Raw genomic sequence first — 15815 nt, forward strand, 5'->3', positions numbered from 1 at the left:
GTTGAGTTCTGGTGAGTCCTACTGCAGTTGTTTGCATCAAGGCCGAGTCTGAGTCCAACAGCTGGAAACAGTCCAGACCTTTGACCTTAAACTAAGGGGGAAGCAGCAGTTGAGTCCTGGACTACATCCCAGGTCCACTAATTTATCCATGTTTCCTTCACTTGTGTCCTTTGTCCCACATATGATGCTTGGAAAGGAAGCAAGGACAGAGGAGCCAGGAAACATGTTGTAGGAGACATGAGGCGTCCTGACTCCTTAATGTGCAGCGTCCAATCACAGACTGACTTCTGATAAAGGGGCGTGTCAACCTGTAACAAAGGATGGATCCTCGGTCACAGCTCCTCCAGGCAGCCTCCTCGCTCCTCAGAGCAGAAATAAGAGTTTTATGACGCCCCCATCGTGGTGGACCAGGACTACTTCCAGGTTGGAGTGATAAAACAAAGGAATTGGGATTCAGTCCTGGTGCAGCATCATGTGACCAGGCCCTGAGTCCAGAATGAGCAGGTGGAGCTGCAGCAGGACTCAGTGACGACCAATCACATCAGCCCGTTTCATCGTGTTCACAGCAGCAGAGATGGAGTCGGGGATGGATGGACATTATTCCTGATCAGTCCAGAGTCTGAGCTGCAGGACTCACATCAGTCATCACACACAAAACACATGAAAACAGATTTCACAGTAAAACAGAAGCAGCTCCAGACCTGCTGACCTTTGACCTCAAATTCAAATTTATATTTGTCACATACAGTCACACACAGGATGATATGCAGTGAAATGCTTGAACAACTGACCATGAATCAGTGAACGTGCACATGAAGAAATAAGAGACAACAATAAGCATAAGAAAGAAAAAATAACAAATGTGCCAAATATATAAGATAAAATAAACAATGAATTTTCAAATATACAAGAAGATAAAAATAAAATATAAATAAAATAAACAGATTTTCAATGTGGATAAAAACAATCTACAGTGTGCAGCATGTAGAGCACTGGGAGGACTGGGAATGATGGGTGCAATGTCCAGTGCTCCCATGTTGTAGTGGGCAAATGTACAACGAGTCCAGTCTCATGTGCAAATGTGCAGGTGTTGTGGTGTGTGAGTGGGGAGAGTGTTGGACGAGGGAACAGGCAGGTCTAAGTGGTGTTCTCGTTCAGAGACCGACTAGCCTGAGGGAAGAACCTTCTCCTCAGTCTCTCTGTGTTGGTCTTCAGACAGCGGAAGAGCTTCCCTGACCGCAACAGAGAGAACAGTCCATTGTTGGGATGGCTGAAGTCTTTCACGATCTTCCTGGCCTTGGTCCAGCACCACTTGCTGTAGGTGGAGTGCAGATCAGGGAGCTCTGTGCTCACCTGATCACACCACCCTCTGTAGACCTCGTCTGTCCTGCATGGTGCTGTTCCCAAACCAGGTCGTGATGTTTCCCGTCAGGATGCTCTCTGTGGTGCAGGAGTAAAGTTCCTGAGCACCTTGGAGGGCAATCTAAAGTCTCTCAGGCGCCTGAGGTGGTAGAGACGCTGCCGGGCTTTCTTCACCACGGTGTTGGTGTGACAGGCCCAAGACAGATCCTGCACAATGTTGACACCGAGGTACTTGAAACTGTCCACTCTCTCTACTGGGCTCTCGTTGATGAAAGGAGTCCGGTAGTTTCTGTCCTGCTTTGTACTAAAATCCACTATCAGCTCCTTTGTCTTGCTGACGTTGAGGAGGAGGTTGTTCCTCTGGCACCAGTTTTCCAGACGTCTAACCTCGTCCAGGTAGGTCGTCTCATCGCTGTCAGAGATCAGGCCCTCTGTGATGGACGTCAGCCTCTGAGCTCCTGTCCAGCTCTGACTGTTTCTGATTTGTTTTTTGTTTTTTTACCTCAGGTCACAGTTTGTGACTCTGATCTGAAAGTGACTGAAATTCTCCTGATTCTGGACCCGTCAAACCAGATTCTATTATTTACACTTTGTTTCTGACTAATCTGGTTTCTTGTGTTTATAAAACTACAGTACCCATGAGCCTCAGCTGCTGTGGCCATGAAGAATCAGTGAACAGCTGGCTGTAACAGTGAGCAGCATTTGAAAGCTCTGTGATTGGCTGTTTGTTGGTGAAATGCAGCCTGGGAGTTGTGGTTCTCCTTCAGGACTCTTGTGTCTTTGGCTTTTTCCCAGAGAAGCAGATATTTTCTAACACGTGTCCATGTTTTGCTGTGACGACTGAAGCTCGACGGTTTGATGACAAACTGTCAAACACTGATCTTTAATTAAAAATACATTTCCCATGATTCACCTCGTCCTCTGTCTGTGCTCAGACTCTGCTGCCACCTGCTGGTTCGTGTCTGTTCTGCGTCTGTGCTGAGCTGAAGGAGTCGACCTGCTGCAGGAAGACACAAACAAACAAACAAACCTCACACAAATAAACAAAGTGTCCATGACGACAAACAACAGTGACGTCAACACAAAGAATGAAAAACTACTGGAGGTTCATTTCATCAAGGTTTGACTTCAATGATCAGACAGAAACTACAGAAGGTTCATCAGTTTGACCTGAAAACAGGAAGTGAATCTGTCTGAGATTTAACTAATAACCTTCATTAAAACTCTTCTTCACCTTATTTTCTCAGCCCGTCCCGACTTCCTGTTCCCTAAACGTTCCCTAAAGGTTCCCCCTGTTCTGTGGAGATCTCATTCACCTGCAGGTTTTCATGGTTCCTGCTGTTGTGTGAGTGGAGGATGGAGGGGGCGGAGCCTGACACCAGGTCACTGGGTCAACACGGGACTTTCTGAAGTTCCACAAAAACAGACATGTAGTGATGCAGGCAAAGCAGACGGATGGACGGACAGAGGGACGAGGACCAGGAGGAACAAAGAGGTGAGTAATGACTGACTCAGGTCTGTCAGTGAGCAGCTGTTCGTACAGTCAGTGATGACGGCTTTGTTCACTTTCTGTCGATCATCCCACCAGTTTTCTTCCCTGTAACGATGATGGGAGATACCCATGTGGAAGCATCCACACGTTGGATCACACCAGCTTCCTGCAGACGGTCTAGTTCAGCTGAAACAGAAGCTCGGACTGCAAAGGGTAAGGGTCACAATTTCTGACCCACAGGGTTCACTGAGGGGTCAATTTTGACTTTGTGGACAAAGTTCTTCACACATCCTGTTTCGGTATCGTCCACAGGTGTGGTATTTGGGGCCATGACGGAGGTGCAGACATCATCACCAATGAGTTGAAGTTTTAGGGCAGAAATCAAATCCCTGCCCAGCAGAGCAGTCCCTTTATCCACAACGAAAAATGTGGCTGCAGCTGCTTGTGCTTGTAGACCTCCAAGTACAGGTGAGCATTCCTGAGTATAAGTCACCAGTCGGACGTCAGGTGTAGATAACTGTGTGGCCCTGAAGTAGAGTTTATAGATATGGACCCAGAAGAACCTGTATCCACAACATGTCCTGTGGTGCCAGGTGAAGCAGGAGGATGAACAGTCACTGTGCAGTGTGGTTTCTTTGGACCACCAGCCGAGGTCTCTACGTTCAGCACTGTGACCTCATGCACCTGCACCTCACACACACTCGCACCAAATGTCCCTTGTTGTTGCATAATTTGCAGTAAAGTTTAGCAGCAGGACCTTGTGCTGAGTTAGCCAGGTGTTTGTCTGAACCACATCTGGAACATGACTTCAGGGCAGGAGAAGCGGGGCAGCAGCTGGACGTGACCGGTGTTTCCCTCTATCATGGTCTGACTGAACTGGTCCAGGTCCCACTGGAGCATCTCTGTCAGCTGTCATTCTCTTTGCTCAGCCGCAGCTTCTACTTGTATTTCTGTGATGTCAGGTCCAGCTCGAGGACCAGTCTGTCTGCAACAGACAAGAGACAGACCCACCTGTGTTTTACTGACTAATGAGAGGAGCTAATGTGATTGGTCAGTCCCTGAGTCCACCTGCTGACTGTGTTTCCCTTCATGTTAAGCTGCACCTGGTTTGAGTCTTGAACATTTAAATGGGTCACATTATATATTTGTTTACGTTCACACACATGAACTGACTCAGCTCATTTACATTAAAGACGTATTGAGATAGTTTCTGAATTCAAAGTGTTTAGTGACGTGTAGAGACAATAATTTCAGTCTGAGCAGGTAAACTTTTATTTTTATCAGTGGAACAATCATCATGAAAAGACCAGAGAAAAAGTTGAAGTATTGGTGAGGACTAAACACCACAGACTGAAAATGCTGCCACACAACAGAATATAAGAATATAAGTCCAGTCCCCATCGGTCCTCATCTTCCTGTTTGGATACAAAGCAATAGGTTGTAGGTCCAGTCCCCATCGGTCCTCATCTTCCTGTTTGGATACAAAGCAACAGGTTGTAGGTCCAGTCCCCATCGGTCCTCATCTTCCTGTTTGGACACAAAGCAACAGGTTGTAGGTCCAGTCCCCATCGGTCCTCATCTTCCTGTTTGGACACAAAGCAACATGTCCGTCAGTTCATCTTTTAGCTTTTTACATCTGCAGTTTATGTTCTGGTTCTGTCTTTCATTATAAACACAGAGTCATGTTTCCATCACATCAGAAGACGCTACACTCACATTCATTTCCTGGACCCTTATCCAAACCATAAACCAGATTCACTTTAGGGGGACTTGGTTTTTGGTCCCATGAGGAACTTACATGTGTAAAGAGATTTTATGTCCCCACAACATGAGTAATAGCAGCCCAGGTAAACACACATATGTTGGACTGAGGTGTTACCTGCTCTCACTGATGAATACACAACATCTGGATCAGTCGGCTGCTCTGTAACACACACACACACACACACACACACACACACACATATGAAGCCTTTGTTGTCAGTCAGTGTGTGTTGTGTCAGACTGACCTGTTCTCTGTGACAGCAGCTCTAAACCTTATATGACTGTGAACATGTGTGAGGGAGTGAATGTGGAACACACCCAGTCTTTGGTATCTGGTCTCTGACCTCAGTAAACATTGAGCTCAGAGCAACAGGGGTGGGGATGGTGGACTTTTCTAGAACTCTACTACAGACCCTGTGTGTTGGATTTGGAAAGAAGGCAGTGCATGGACTGGACTGGTCTGCAGTCCAAGGACTGAGAAGGATGATGATGTCATATTTAGTGCACACATTAAGAACAAACAAGTGTGTTTGTTTGTTTGAGAGGTTACCATGGTTACCAGTCCTCATGGCGGCGGTTCTAGGAGCTCTGATGAGAACCTGACATCAGCAGGACCTGAGAGACAGGGAGGTGATGGTGATGAATATGTTTTGTTGTTCTCCAGAGAACTGAAGAGCAGAAACTGCCCCCCTGTCCTCCGTGACCCCAACCAGCCACAGAACCACCAGTTTATGGACTGACAAATGTCCTGGAAGGTCTGTAAAAGTGGACTAATGATGGAACGTCCATCACGACAGGGTTGAAAAGACATTTGTAGAAGCAGAAAAGATTTGAGCAGTTTGATGTTCTACACAGAAACAAGAACAAATGGGAAAGTCGTAGGTGTAGTAGGTGTTGGAGGTCTGAGTTCTCTCCAGTCAACACAAGAGACATAGAACACTAAGAAAACATGGTTTGACAAAACACTGAAAGGTCAGTGAGTATGTACTTCAGATTTATAGGAGACACAAGGACAGCTGTACTGAGGTAGTTCATGTGGATTATATGGGCCCCTCTTTGGAAATACAATAAGGAATCACTACTGACCACAATAAATAACCAACCATACAGGAATGTGACATATAGGAAGAAGAGTTCTCTCTGATCACTTTCATGTTCCTTCTCAGGTTCCTGCACATTTGTCATGTTATAGCATCTGAATGTAATGTGAAGGTGAAGCTGACAGTCTTCATACCTGTCCGTTTCCTCCACAGCCTCAAAATTATAACCAGGACCAGAACCAGAAAAACCAGAACTGCAGGGAGAACCAGGAGGAGATAGTGAGGAAAGGAGGTGGGGAAACCAGAGGAGGAGTCTGTAGAAGTGGAGAGAGAAGAAGAAAAAGGAGCAGACGGTGTAGAAGGAGACATGGTGGAGGTTGGAGGGTCAGAGGTCGTAGTAGGAGGATCTGTAGAGAGGGGAGCAGAAGCTGGGTCAGTGCAGTTTATCATCAGCTCATAAACAGGAAGTGATGTCACAGTCCTGACCTTTGACCCTGAGGCGGCTCTGTTTACACTTTAACAGTGAATCAGTAGAACAGGAGTAGAGGCCTTCATCAGACTGACTGACATGATGAAGAGTAAACTCTCCTTTAGGTCCAGATCCAATGAAGACATCGTCCCTGAAGAAATGAGCTTTTGGTTCAGAACCATCTCTGTGTTTACAGCGCAGAGTGACATCACTTCCTGTCAGCAGAGGATGAGCAGGAACCTCGATGATCAGAGGACCACCTAAACACAAGAGCCACATGTGGACAGAGTTACACCAAAAGACCAGAGACACACGTGGACAGAGTTACACCAACAGCCCAGAGACATATATGGACAGAGTTACAGCAACAGACCAGAGACAGTGACAGTTAATTTCTGTACCTGAGACAATGATGGTGACGTCATCGCTCCTCTGTCCAGATGTGTGTTCACAGAAGAAAGTTCCACCAGAGGAGCTCAAGAGATCCAGACCACAGAAGGAACTGTTGAACCTTGTGGACCCTAAACCAGCTGCTCCACAGTCCTCAGTCTGGTTTCCTCTGGTCCTCTTCACTGTCCATCCACCACCTGTCTGTCCATCTTCAACACAACTCAGAGACACTTTAGAGTCTCCACTGAAGAACTGCTGAACGTTTGGACTGAGACTCAGAGAGACTGGAGGACACAGACAGTCAGTCAGTCAGTCAGTAAATGTATCTGTATTATTGTTTCAGTGTCTCTGGTTGGTCTCACCTGCAGAAACAGTCAGTCCAGACAGCAGCAGCACAGACACACCTGCAACAGGAGGTCAGAGGTCAGTGAAGGTCAGAGGTCAATGAAGGACAGAGGTCAGTGAAGGACAGAGGTCAGTGAAGGTCAGAGGTCATTATTACTATTAAAAAGTAGCTGAGCACAAAAACATGTTGTGTGTTTGCACCGTGTTAAAAACTAGAATCTAAAGTTCAAACAGTAGAAAGTGTGTTGGTTCAGGTTCAGTCAGTGACAGCTCATTTCCTATTGAATAAACATTAGACCAAAGAAAACAGAACTGCTGAGCTTCACTGACCAGGAAGTGGGTCTAGAAAATCCACGGCCTCACTCTCTCAGGTGTCACCAAGGTTCTGGTGTTGGACCTCACTGATGTAAACGTGGTGGACAAAATACCAGAAACCCTCTCAGTGTCCAACAGCAGCACAAAGTGCAGCCTCCAGGTGAATGAACATTATCACCTTGATGGAGGAGGACTGACATGGTTCTGAGGCTGCTCTTTCAGCATGTGGCTGTCAAAGGTCTATTCCCACATCAGGAAACAGCTTATTTTGGTCATTTATTATTATGGATAATATGTTCAGGACCAGTTACAGGTGCAGAGGTGAGCTCCTTCACCACAGCCTCCCTGTTTCTATGGCAGCAGGTTGAAGTGGTGTGACAGGGTCAGGGTTACAGGGTCCATTTGGATTTGTTCTGGCTTTAAGCAGCTGCTGCACAACAACAGGAAATGACTCATAATGAAATGGTGTCAAAGCATTTTGTGACTCTTTGTTTGGGTCTGGACCCTGGACCAGTAGGAGAGTACAAACATTCTCCTTATGATTTATAACAGCAACAATCCAATAGGTTGGTTTCTAGTTAAACATTATATTATGGGATGTATTTCAGTTTGTATCAGCATGGACTGTAGGCCTGATGTGGAGGATGATGTGATTCTACAACCTGATCACTGTCACGGCTTAGAAAAGCTGCAATGGGCTGAGACTCCAACTCCAGTTTCTGTTGTGGTTCTGATCAGTTCTGTGGCAGGTGCAGCTGGTTAACTGGACATTTGGTTCATCACTGGAATAAAAAGCTACAAACTAATTTCTCTTTAACTTCCTGTAGTTTCATTTCTACAATTTAACTGTAACATGGTCCAACCAGCTAAAAGCTTCACATGTGAAAAATGACCCTTAATAAAATGAGGCTGCTTTGTCAGTGAACGGTGGCTCAGAAGGTGCAGAGTTCGATTCCCCCTGAGGCCGACTTCCTGTTTCCTGACCACTTCATTGTTTTAGTCAAACCACAAACAGTTTGTCAAAACATGCAGCTTCATTCAGTTTGTGTGTTAACGTACAGAGAATGACGAAGCTGTGGACTCCACACAAACTGGAGACTAGTTGTCCCTGACACGTCTGACCTGTGGTCACTCAGTAAGTCTGAGTGTTTGATAAACTAATACTGGAGACATGATGCTGGTTCTTAACCAACAGGTGACACAGCTGTGGCATCAGCCTGATTTAGCACCAACTCCTGAGGGGGCTGGGACTTGGCTCCTGGTCTGGTTCCCAAAGTGGACAAAGGGCAGTGGAAACAAAAGCAGATCCAGGAGGATCTAGATCTTGAATCAGCACGTTCACAATAAAACTAAAAAACCTATTTAAACCTGGTTTTAGTTAAAGCCAGAACAACAGACACTAATGTAAATACACGGGACAGTGGTCCAGTGTCTAATGAAGACCTGCTCCAGCTGTTTCCTGCTGTTCCTCCATGAACCAGTTCAAGTTGTTAAAGACAGATTTATTCCATAAGAGGCTGAGTCTCTGCAGCAGGAGAGGAGACGTTCTGTCAGTCTACAGACTGAGTCAGACGGAACATACGGGGGATCAGTGTCTTTCATTGGAGCCTCCAACCTGATCCCTTAGAGAACCACCACATTTACCTAGAACATGTTTCTACAGGCTGAGACACAAATACTGACAAATGTATCTGTGTTGGTTAAAGTGGACCGAGAGAGTCTGGACTGGGTTTCAGCTCAGACTCAGTCAGAACCTGCAGTTTGTTGCTCATGTCAAAGTGACTGTTCTCACCTCATACACATCGACCTGTCACAGCCGCGTGTCTACACGAACTATCCGACATGCCGGACCGTCCGAACCGAACACGGACCGCCCGAACCGAACCTGATCGGAACCACCAGAACCGAGCCAGAACTTACCGACCCGAACCCGAACCGAGCCCGGACCGTCAGACAGAGAACTCACCGGACAGGAGGCTCAGAAACACCAAGAACATCTTCATCTTCTGTAAAAACCACAAAAAGTCCCGGTAGACCCGCTGCTGCCGGACCCGGTTCGAGTTATTGGACCACAAACTCGCGATGAAAAACGGACGCACCAACAAAAGTTTGCTTTCGATTTCAACTGGAAGTCCGCTGCTCTGGAACAGGCCTTCACAATAAAAACCTCAACGTCCAGACGTCACTACACATTAAAAGCCGCTGGTCCTTCAGACCTTCTGCTGTGTTGAGAACAACTATAGACATGAAACAGATGTATTTGTCATAACCACAGACATAATGTCAACAGACCCGTCTGTGTTTTATTGGTTTGATTTTCTATATTTCCCTTCAGCTGGACTGAACCAGACGTGGTTCTGGTCCATTTGGGAGAAGGGCCCAAACTGTAGTTTCTGCCTCAGAGGAAACATGAGAGCGTCCTTTACTGCAGTTTTGATGAAAAACCTGTGGACTGATGGGAAACTACATCACAGCATCACTGCGGCTTGACCCTGAAGTGGACCGACACCAGAACCTGTTTCAGGTCCACGGTCAGGTGAACAGCAGTGGATCTGTGAGGACAAAGATGTTTCCTTTGAGTCCCAGAGAGGACGACAGTCTGAGCCTTTCAGATCCAAACTGTGGGAAATCAATAAGAAATCAATAGAAATCAATGTGAGAGCAGCAGCTGAAGAACAAACCACATCCAGGCCCACGGGACCGGGGCCCCGCAGGACCGGCCGTCCTCGGCCCCGTCCGGTTTCTGATCGACACCGAAACACGATGAAACCAGATCAGTCTGATTGATTTGCAATAATGTGAATTAGAGCAGTGACTGTAAATACACAACAATCAGCTGAGAGCTCTTCTACTCTCCACCTGTTTCTTTCTGCTTCAGGGAGCAAACAGAATAAAACACAATCAATCAGAGTCTACCCATGTTGTTCCCCAGTTGTTCCCCAGTTGATGATGGTTAATCCAGCCACACTGGATCACAGCATCGTATGACTGTGGCAACAAGACTGTCCAAATGACAAACTGACCCATATCCAGAAATCTGCAATGAAAATAACTGGACTATGCCACCACGGACACTGTGTGAGAGCACAGTCCTGAAACAGGCAACAAAAGTCAGGGCAGACCCTTGAACGGACTGTGACGTATGTGGCAGTTGTGCTGAGTCCAAGACAAAGTTCCCTTTGGGGACAATGAAGTATATTCTATTCCATTCTGTTCTGCAGTGTCTGTGAAGACCAACATGATCCGTCCACACATGAACCTGTTCTGTTTCTCGTCTGCAGCTGGTACCAAAGTCACTTCCCTGCCTCAGACGGGGTCAGGTGGATTTAGTCTGTGCTGCTTCATACTGGTCTGATGAGTCCAGCAGAGGGAGCTGTCTGCTTGGACCAGTTTAAATGCTGCCTGACAGCGAGTTAACAAATCTGGTCTAAGCAGTGAGAACAGAACCAAAGGACTGTTTGTGGCAGTGTATATATTATATACTCATATTTCAGACCATGACTCTGTGTGATGCTCCATCATGGAGCAGGTAGACACACAGGAAACATTGTCCTGTTCCTGGAACATGTTCAGGGCTCTGATAGAAAAAGGCCTCAGGAGTTTTCTTCACATTCATGGTTATTGACTTTCCCTGTCACCCAGAAACACTGTTGAGACTTTATATCATGGAGCAGGTAGCAAACAGCCCAAACAGCTGAAGGTCCAGTCCATGTTCAGGGTTAGTAATGAAAACATGACCAGTCTCGCCCAAACAGACGTTCAGAGAAAACGCAGCAGGTTCCTGTTTCAGAGAAACGTTCAGAGTCAACACAAAGTGTCTCTGGGTCTTTATACAGGGATGATAAAATCAGTTCAACACTGTTTGTCAGAGACTTTAAAACATGTTTGATTGTTGGAGACGCCTTAAAGGATTAGTCTGGACCAGTTCCTATAAGTGACTGCAGTCTGATGTTGGAAACATGTGATGCAGCCTTTATAATGCAGAGAAGGACAAATGTCATATCCCTGAATTATTCTGAAGACATTCATGTGAGCATTGACTGAGTGAAGACATGAACTGTTGTGTCTTTAATCTGAGCCAGCCTGCAGGTACCTCCTCCTCCTACACTCCACCCTGAGGTAGAAAACAGGACCAGGCTGTTTCTGCAGCTCACACAGCATCTTGTTAATCCACTGACTCTGACCAAACCTCAGAAAAGTTTCCAGTTCAGACTCAGAGCGGCGGCTCTTCCAAGGGGACTTGGAAACTTATTTCAGACCGTTTGTGGATCAACGGGACCAGACGACAGAAGAGAAAATGCCTGTTAAAGAAATTGCGTCATTGCTGAGTCTTTGTCTCTCAGTGAGTTTCGTGGTCTGTGTGACTGGAGGTGAGTCCTGTTTATCCAGTCTGCATTTTGTGTTTGTGGTCCTGCAACAGTTCATTTGGAATAATATTGTTTAAAATCTTAAATGGAGGCAGAATTAGCCAATCAATCAATCAATCAATCAATCAATCAATCAATCAATCAATCAGTCACCTGCTCATCAAGGCGGGTCTCTGCCTGTATCTGCTATGACCCTGACCCTCTACCCTGCCTCTGATTGGCTAACTCAAACCGTAAGCTTGACCAATCCAGGCAGAGTCCACAGACTGTCTGTGCTGTCTGCAGCAATGATGTCTATATTTATGTATAAGGTTCTGAGCAGATAGAACATCAGCAGTGCTGCTGGTTTACAGAGCAGGACCTGTAGGTCTGCAGATAATGTTTGCAGATGAGCAGCAGCTAATGCTAATGAGACTTTCACAGACCCTGGGCTAACTGACAGCGGAGTCAGACAGGTCGTAGACTGTCCCTTTACAGAAACACAGACAGGCCTCAGGTCTGTACTGAGGTGGTTAGATGCATCATGTGCCTGTTTATGCTGCAGTGGAGTTTTCCTCAGGTGTTAATAAAACCCCTGTGGTCTAAGGAGGCTCCAAATATTTGACTACATCTATAGAGCGTTAGTTTCTGTAAGGCTTGTTTATGTTTGTATGGGCTGTGGATCCTGCCTCCTACTGAACACCTCCAAGAACCTCCAAGGATCCAGTATAACCAGTAAGACACAGTGTGACCCTGCCAACTAATATGCTGATCCTGAAATGAGCTTCTGCTTCAGATGAACTTTATTTCAGTCTTGTGGACAGTATTTTAAAGATGATCGGCCTTCGCTCCTTTGTACCCGTTCAAATTAAAGGTTCATTAGGACTCAGAGCAGCAGGTTTCTCTTGTGCCCCTTTGGAGGCTCCACCCACAGGCTGGAAAGCACTGCACTGAAAATGTGGTTTGTTCTTAGATGTAAATAGATCGTCCTGTTTTCTAAGTGTTGATTAAAACATCACAGTCCAAACACGGCCTAAAAACATCTGGAGTTTAACGTATGTGGACAAAAACAAGTTATTAACATGACCAAAGGATTGTTTTAATACATGCTGCATTTTACTGGTTATACTGGGCTTCTTCAGCTACGTCGACTGGTAGAAATGAACAGAGCAGGTCACTGATTCATGTTCAAACATGATCCACAGCGTCTGACAGTAACAAGACATCAGTCACTGATTGATGGGAGAAGGTGGTTGTTTCAAACGTCCATGAGCTGCACATCTGGATTTACTGTTGTTCTGTTTGTATTTGTTCTGACTGTTACAGCAGCAGGTTTGGTGTTCAGGCCAGACTGAATGATGCAGATCCAGTTCCTGCTGGCCCCCCTGACCCAGTTCAGCAGAGACCAGTATGAAGTTACACCTGGACCCTCTAACCTCTCTGCTCTCTGTCTGTTCCTCTGTTCTCTAGGTCAGATAAACATCACAGCTGAACCTGGAGACACTGTCACTCTGCCATGTCGAGAGACCAGGTACCCTGAGATCTCATATTTAATATGGGACAGACCTGATGTGAAATCAGGTGCTGTCTTTTTGTACTCGGAATGGTGGTCTGACCCAGACAGCCAGCATCCATCTTTTAAGGAGCGGGTGGAGCTGAAGGACTCACAGATGAAGGATGGAGACTTGTCTGTGACTCTGAAGAATGTGACGTTTACTGACACTGGGACATACAAGTGTTCTATCTTTAAGGAACAAATAATCTGCAGGAGGCGACGACCTAAGCTCATCAGCACCGTCCACCTGAGAGTAGTTCCAGCAGGTGAGTGTGTGTTTGTCTGAGCAGCAGAGCTGAAGCTGCTTCCTGGTTGTTGATGTGAGACCAGATGTTTGTGTTTTCTCCAGATGTTGTTGATGAGACATTGTAGAAAACAGCTGGATGAGTGATGTGGTCAAAGTGCAGGAGATAATGTCTGACAGGAGTTTGTTCTGTTCTTCAGTCATCACCTACCTGACACCTCACACCTGTTCTCTCCTGCAGGTCACAGAGAGGATGGAGGAGACAAGGATGGAGGAGACAAGGATGGAGGAGACATGGATGGAGGAGACAAGGATGGAGGAGATAAGGGTGGAGGAGATAAGGATGGAGTAGACATGGACATAGGAGACAAGGATGGAGGAGACAAGGGTGGTGGAGACATGGATGGAGGAGACAAGGATGGAGGAGACATGGACAGAGGATACAAGGATGGTGGAGACAAGGGTGGAGGAGACATGGATGGAGGAGACAAGGATGGAGGAGACAAGGGTGGAGGAGACAAGGATGGAGGAGACATGGATGGAGGAGACAAGGATGGAGGAGACATGGATGGAGGAGACAAGGATGGAGGAGACAAGGATGGAGGAGACATGGATGGAGGAGACAAGGATGGAGGAGACATGGACAGAGGAGACAAGGATGGAGGAGACAAGGGTGGAGGAGACATGGATGGAGGAGACAAGGATGGAGGAGACAAGGGTGGAGGAGACCAGGATGGAGGAGACATGAATGGAGGAGACAAGGATGGAGGAGACAAGGATGGAGGAGACATGGATGGAGGAGACATGGATGGAGGAGACAAGGATGGAGGAGACAAGGATGTGGGAAAGACTGAAAAAGTAACACAGGAGGAAGGAAGTTATGGACTTGTTGGACTGGCAGTGGGTCTGACAGTTTTTGTTGCACTTTCTGTTTCTGTCATTGTGTTCCTGAAACGCTGGAAGCCCATACAAACCTCATACCAACGGGCTCCTGAGGAACCAGAACCAAAGGTGTCAAATGTCTCAGTGTAAGGGTATTTCCAAACCAGAACATGTGTGATACCTGACAAATACTGTTTGATTTTTTCATTTCATGTGACACTTTTTCACTGAGCTTATCTCTGAGTTTTGTATTTTGACATCAGCCTTTAGGAGGCAGGATCAGCTGCAAAGATCAATCAGTGAGAAATACTGTAACACTAAGTCTCTTTCCTTAAGGTGAACTAACAAACACCCAGCAGCACAATATACAACTGCATCGTCTGCATAGGAATGAATTTTGATCTGCTCCCTAACTTCTGGTGAAAAACAGCCTTTATTGAAAAAGGTGTGAGCTTCTTAAGGAGACAAACCTGCAGTGTCTATTTGTTGTTTATTGTTGCTGTTCTTTTCTCTCTGCTCTATCCACTCACCCCAACCGGTCGAGGCAGATGGCCGCCCAAACTGAGCCCGGTTCTGCTGGAGGTTTTTTCTTCCGTTAAAGGGAGTTTTTCCTCTCCACTGTTGCCATGTGCTGCTCATAAGGGAATTGTTGGGTTTTTAGTTTTTGTTTTTGTAAAGTGCCTTGAGATGATTTGTATTGTGATTTGTAATGTGATTTTTATACAAATAAAATTGAGTTGAATTGAATTGACTCGACTCTTAAACACTTTACTGTCATTAACCAGTTTGACCAGTTTCAGAACAAGCTGCAAAGGTTTGGTCCTTTTTATCTGTCACCTACAGAAACAATGTGATGTTCACAATGTTTCTGAATTCAGAGGGTGGAGCCTAAATGATGATGGTTTGATTAATCTGGTCAATTGTTAATTCCACGTTGTGTCTGTTCTCCTGTGTATGAATAAATAAACTAAAGGAAATGTGTGAAAACAGGGAGTGTCTGATTTGACATATTTCATAAGGCGTCTGTGTGCAGAGGGTGTTGTTTACCAGAAGCTGGATCTGAACCGTTGGACCTTTTGTTTGTGTCTAATCTGTGGGTGTATGAGGACGTGTCTCAGCCTGCAGAGCTGATCAGCTGTTTTTGAATCAGGCAGCAACAAGCAGGTTAGAAAGTTACAGTCAGGGTTTAAACTCAGGTGGACCCAGGGCCTTTCTGTGTGGAGTCTGCATGTTGTTGTGACTGGCTGCTGATCTGTCCAGGGGGGACCCACCTCTCACCCATTGCATGCTGGGATTGGAATTAACATCATGTTATTTACAAAAGTCATGAGCTCAGACCCTGATGAGTTGGTGCCTGGTGAAATTTCCAACACTGTTCTGAATGTTGGAACAGAACCAGAACAACAGAGACCAGATCCAGGGACTTATTGTTTGTTGGCCTGTATGGGCAGGTCCTCCCTCTTTGACTTTCATTTCCTTTGACTTGCCTTAGAGCCTAACGTCCAACTGTCGGCTGATTGTTTTGGAACCAAACACAGGAACAACCTGGAAAAGTCCTTGAAACAGTCATTTTAAAATATGTTACCTGAAAAAACTGATGATGCAAAATCC

At 46.0% G+C, this 15815-nt stretch overlaps 1 protein-coding gene across 5 annotated transcripts; it reads right to left on the reverse strand.

The window, feature by feature from the left end:
* Window positions 1-4110: 4110 nt before the first annotated feature.
* Window positions 4111-9279, reverse strand: LOC113140305 (uncharacterized). 5 transcript variants are annotated; one of them, XR_003296638.2, is made up of 8 exons: window positions 9144-9279; window positions 6880-6921; window positions 6529-6801; window positions 6145-6387; window positions 5853-6065; window positions 5169-5233; window positions 4734-4778; window positions 4111-4437 (listed from the first exon to the last, which is right to left on the reverse strand). XR_003296638.2 is itself a non-coding variant. In XM_026324142.2 (7 exons), exons 1-6 carry the CDS (start codon window positions 9178-9180, stop codon window positions 5184-5186), a joined length of 858 nt encoding a protein of 285 aa, XP_026179927.1. In that variant the 5' UTR covers window positions 9181-9279; the 3' UTR covers window positions 4111-4778; window positions 5178-5183. The 5 variants fall into 5 exon arrangements, 2 of the variants coding, with proteins under 2 accessions (XP_026179927.1, XP_026179924.1); XM_026324142.2 differs by having other exon boundaries at window positions 4111-4778; window positions 5178-5233; XR_003296637.2 differs by having other exon boundaries at window positions 4111-4778; window positions 5169-6065; window positions 9144-9278.
* Between the last annotated feature and the right edge of the window lie 6536 nt (window positions 9280-15815).

The sequence above is a fragment of the Mastacembelus armatus genome, chromosome 18 (assembly GCF_900324485.2).
Source record: "Mastacembelus armatus chromosome 18, fMasArm1.2, whole genome shotgun sequence".
Lineage (NCBI taxonomy): Eukaryota > Metazoa > Chordata > Actinopteri > Synbranchiformes > Mastacembelidae > Mastacembelus > Mastacembelus armatus.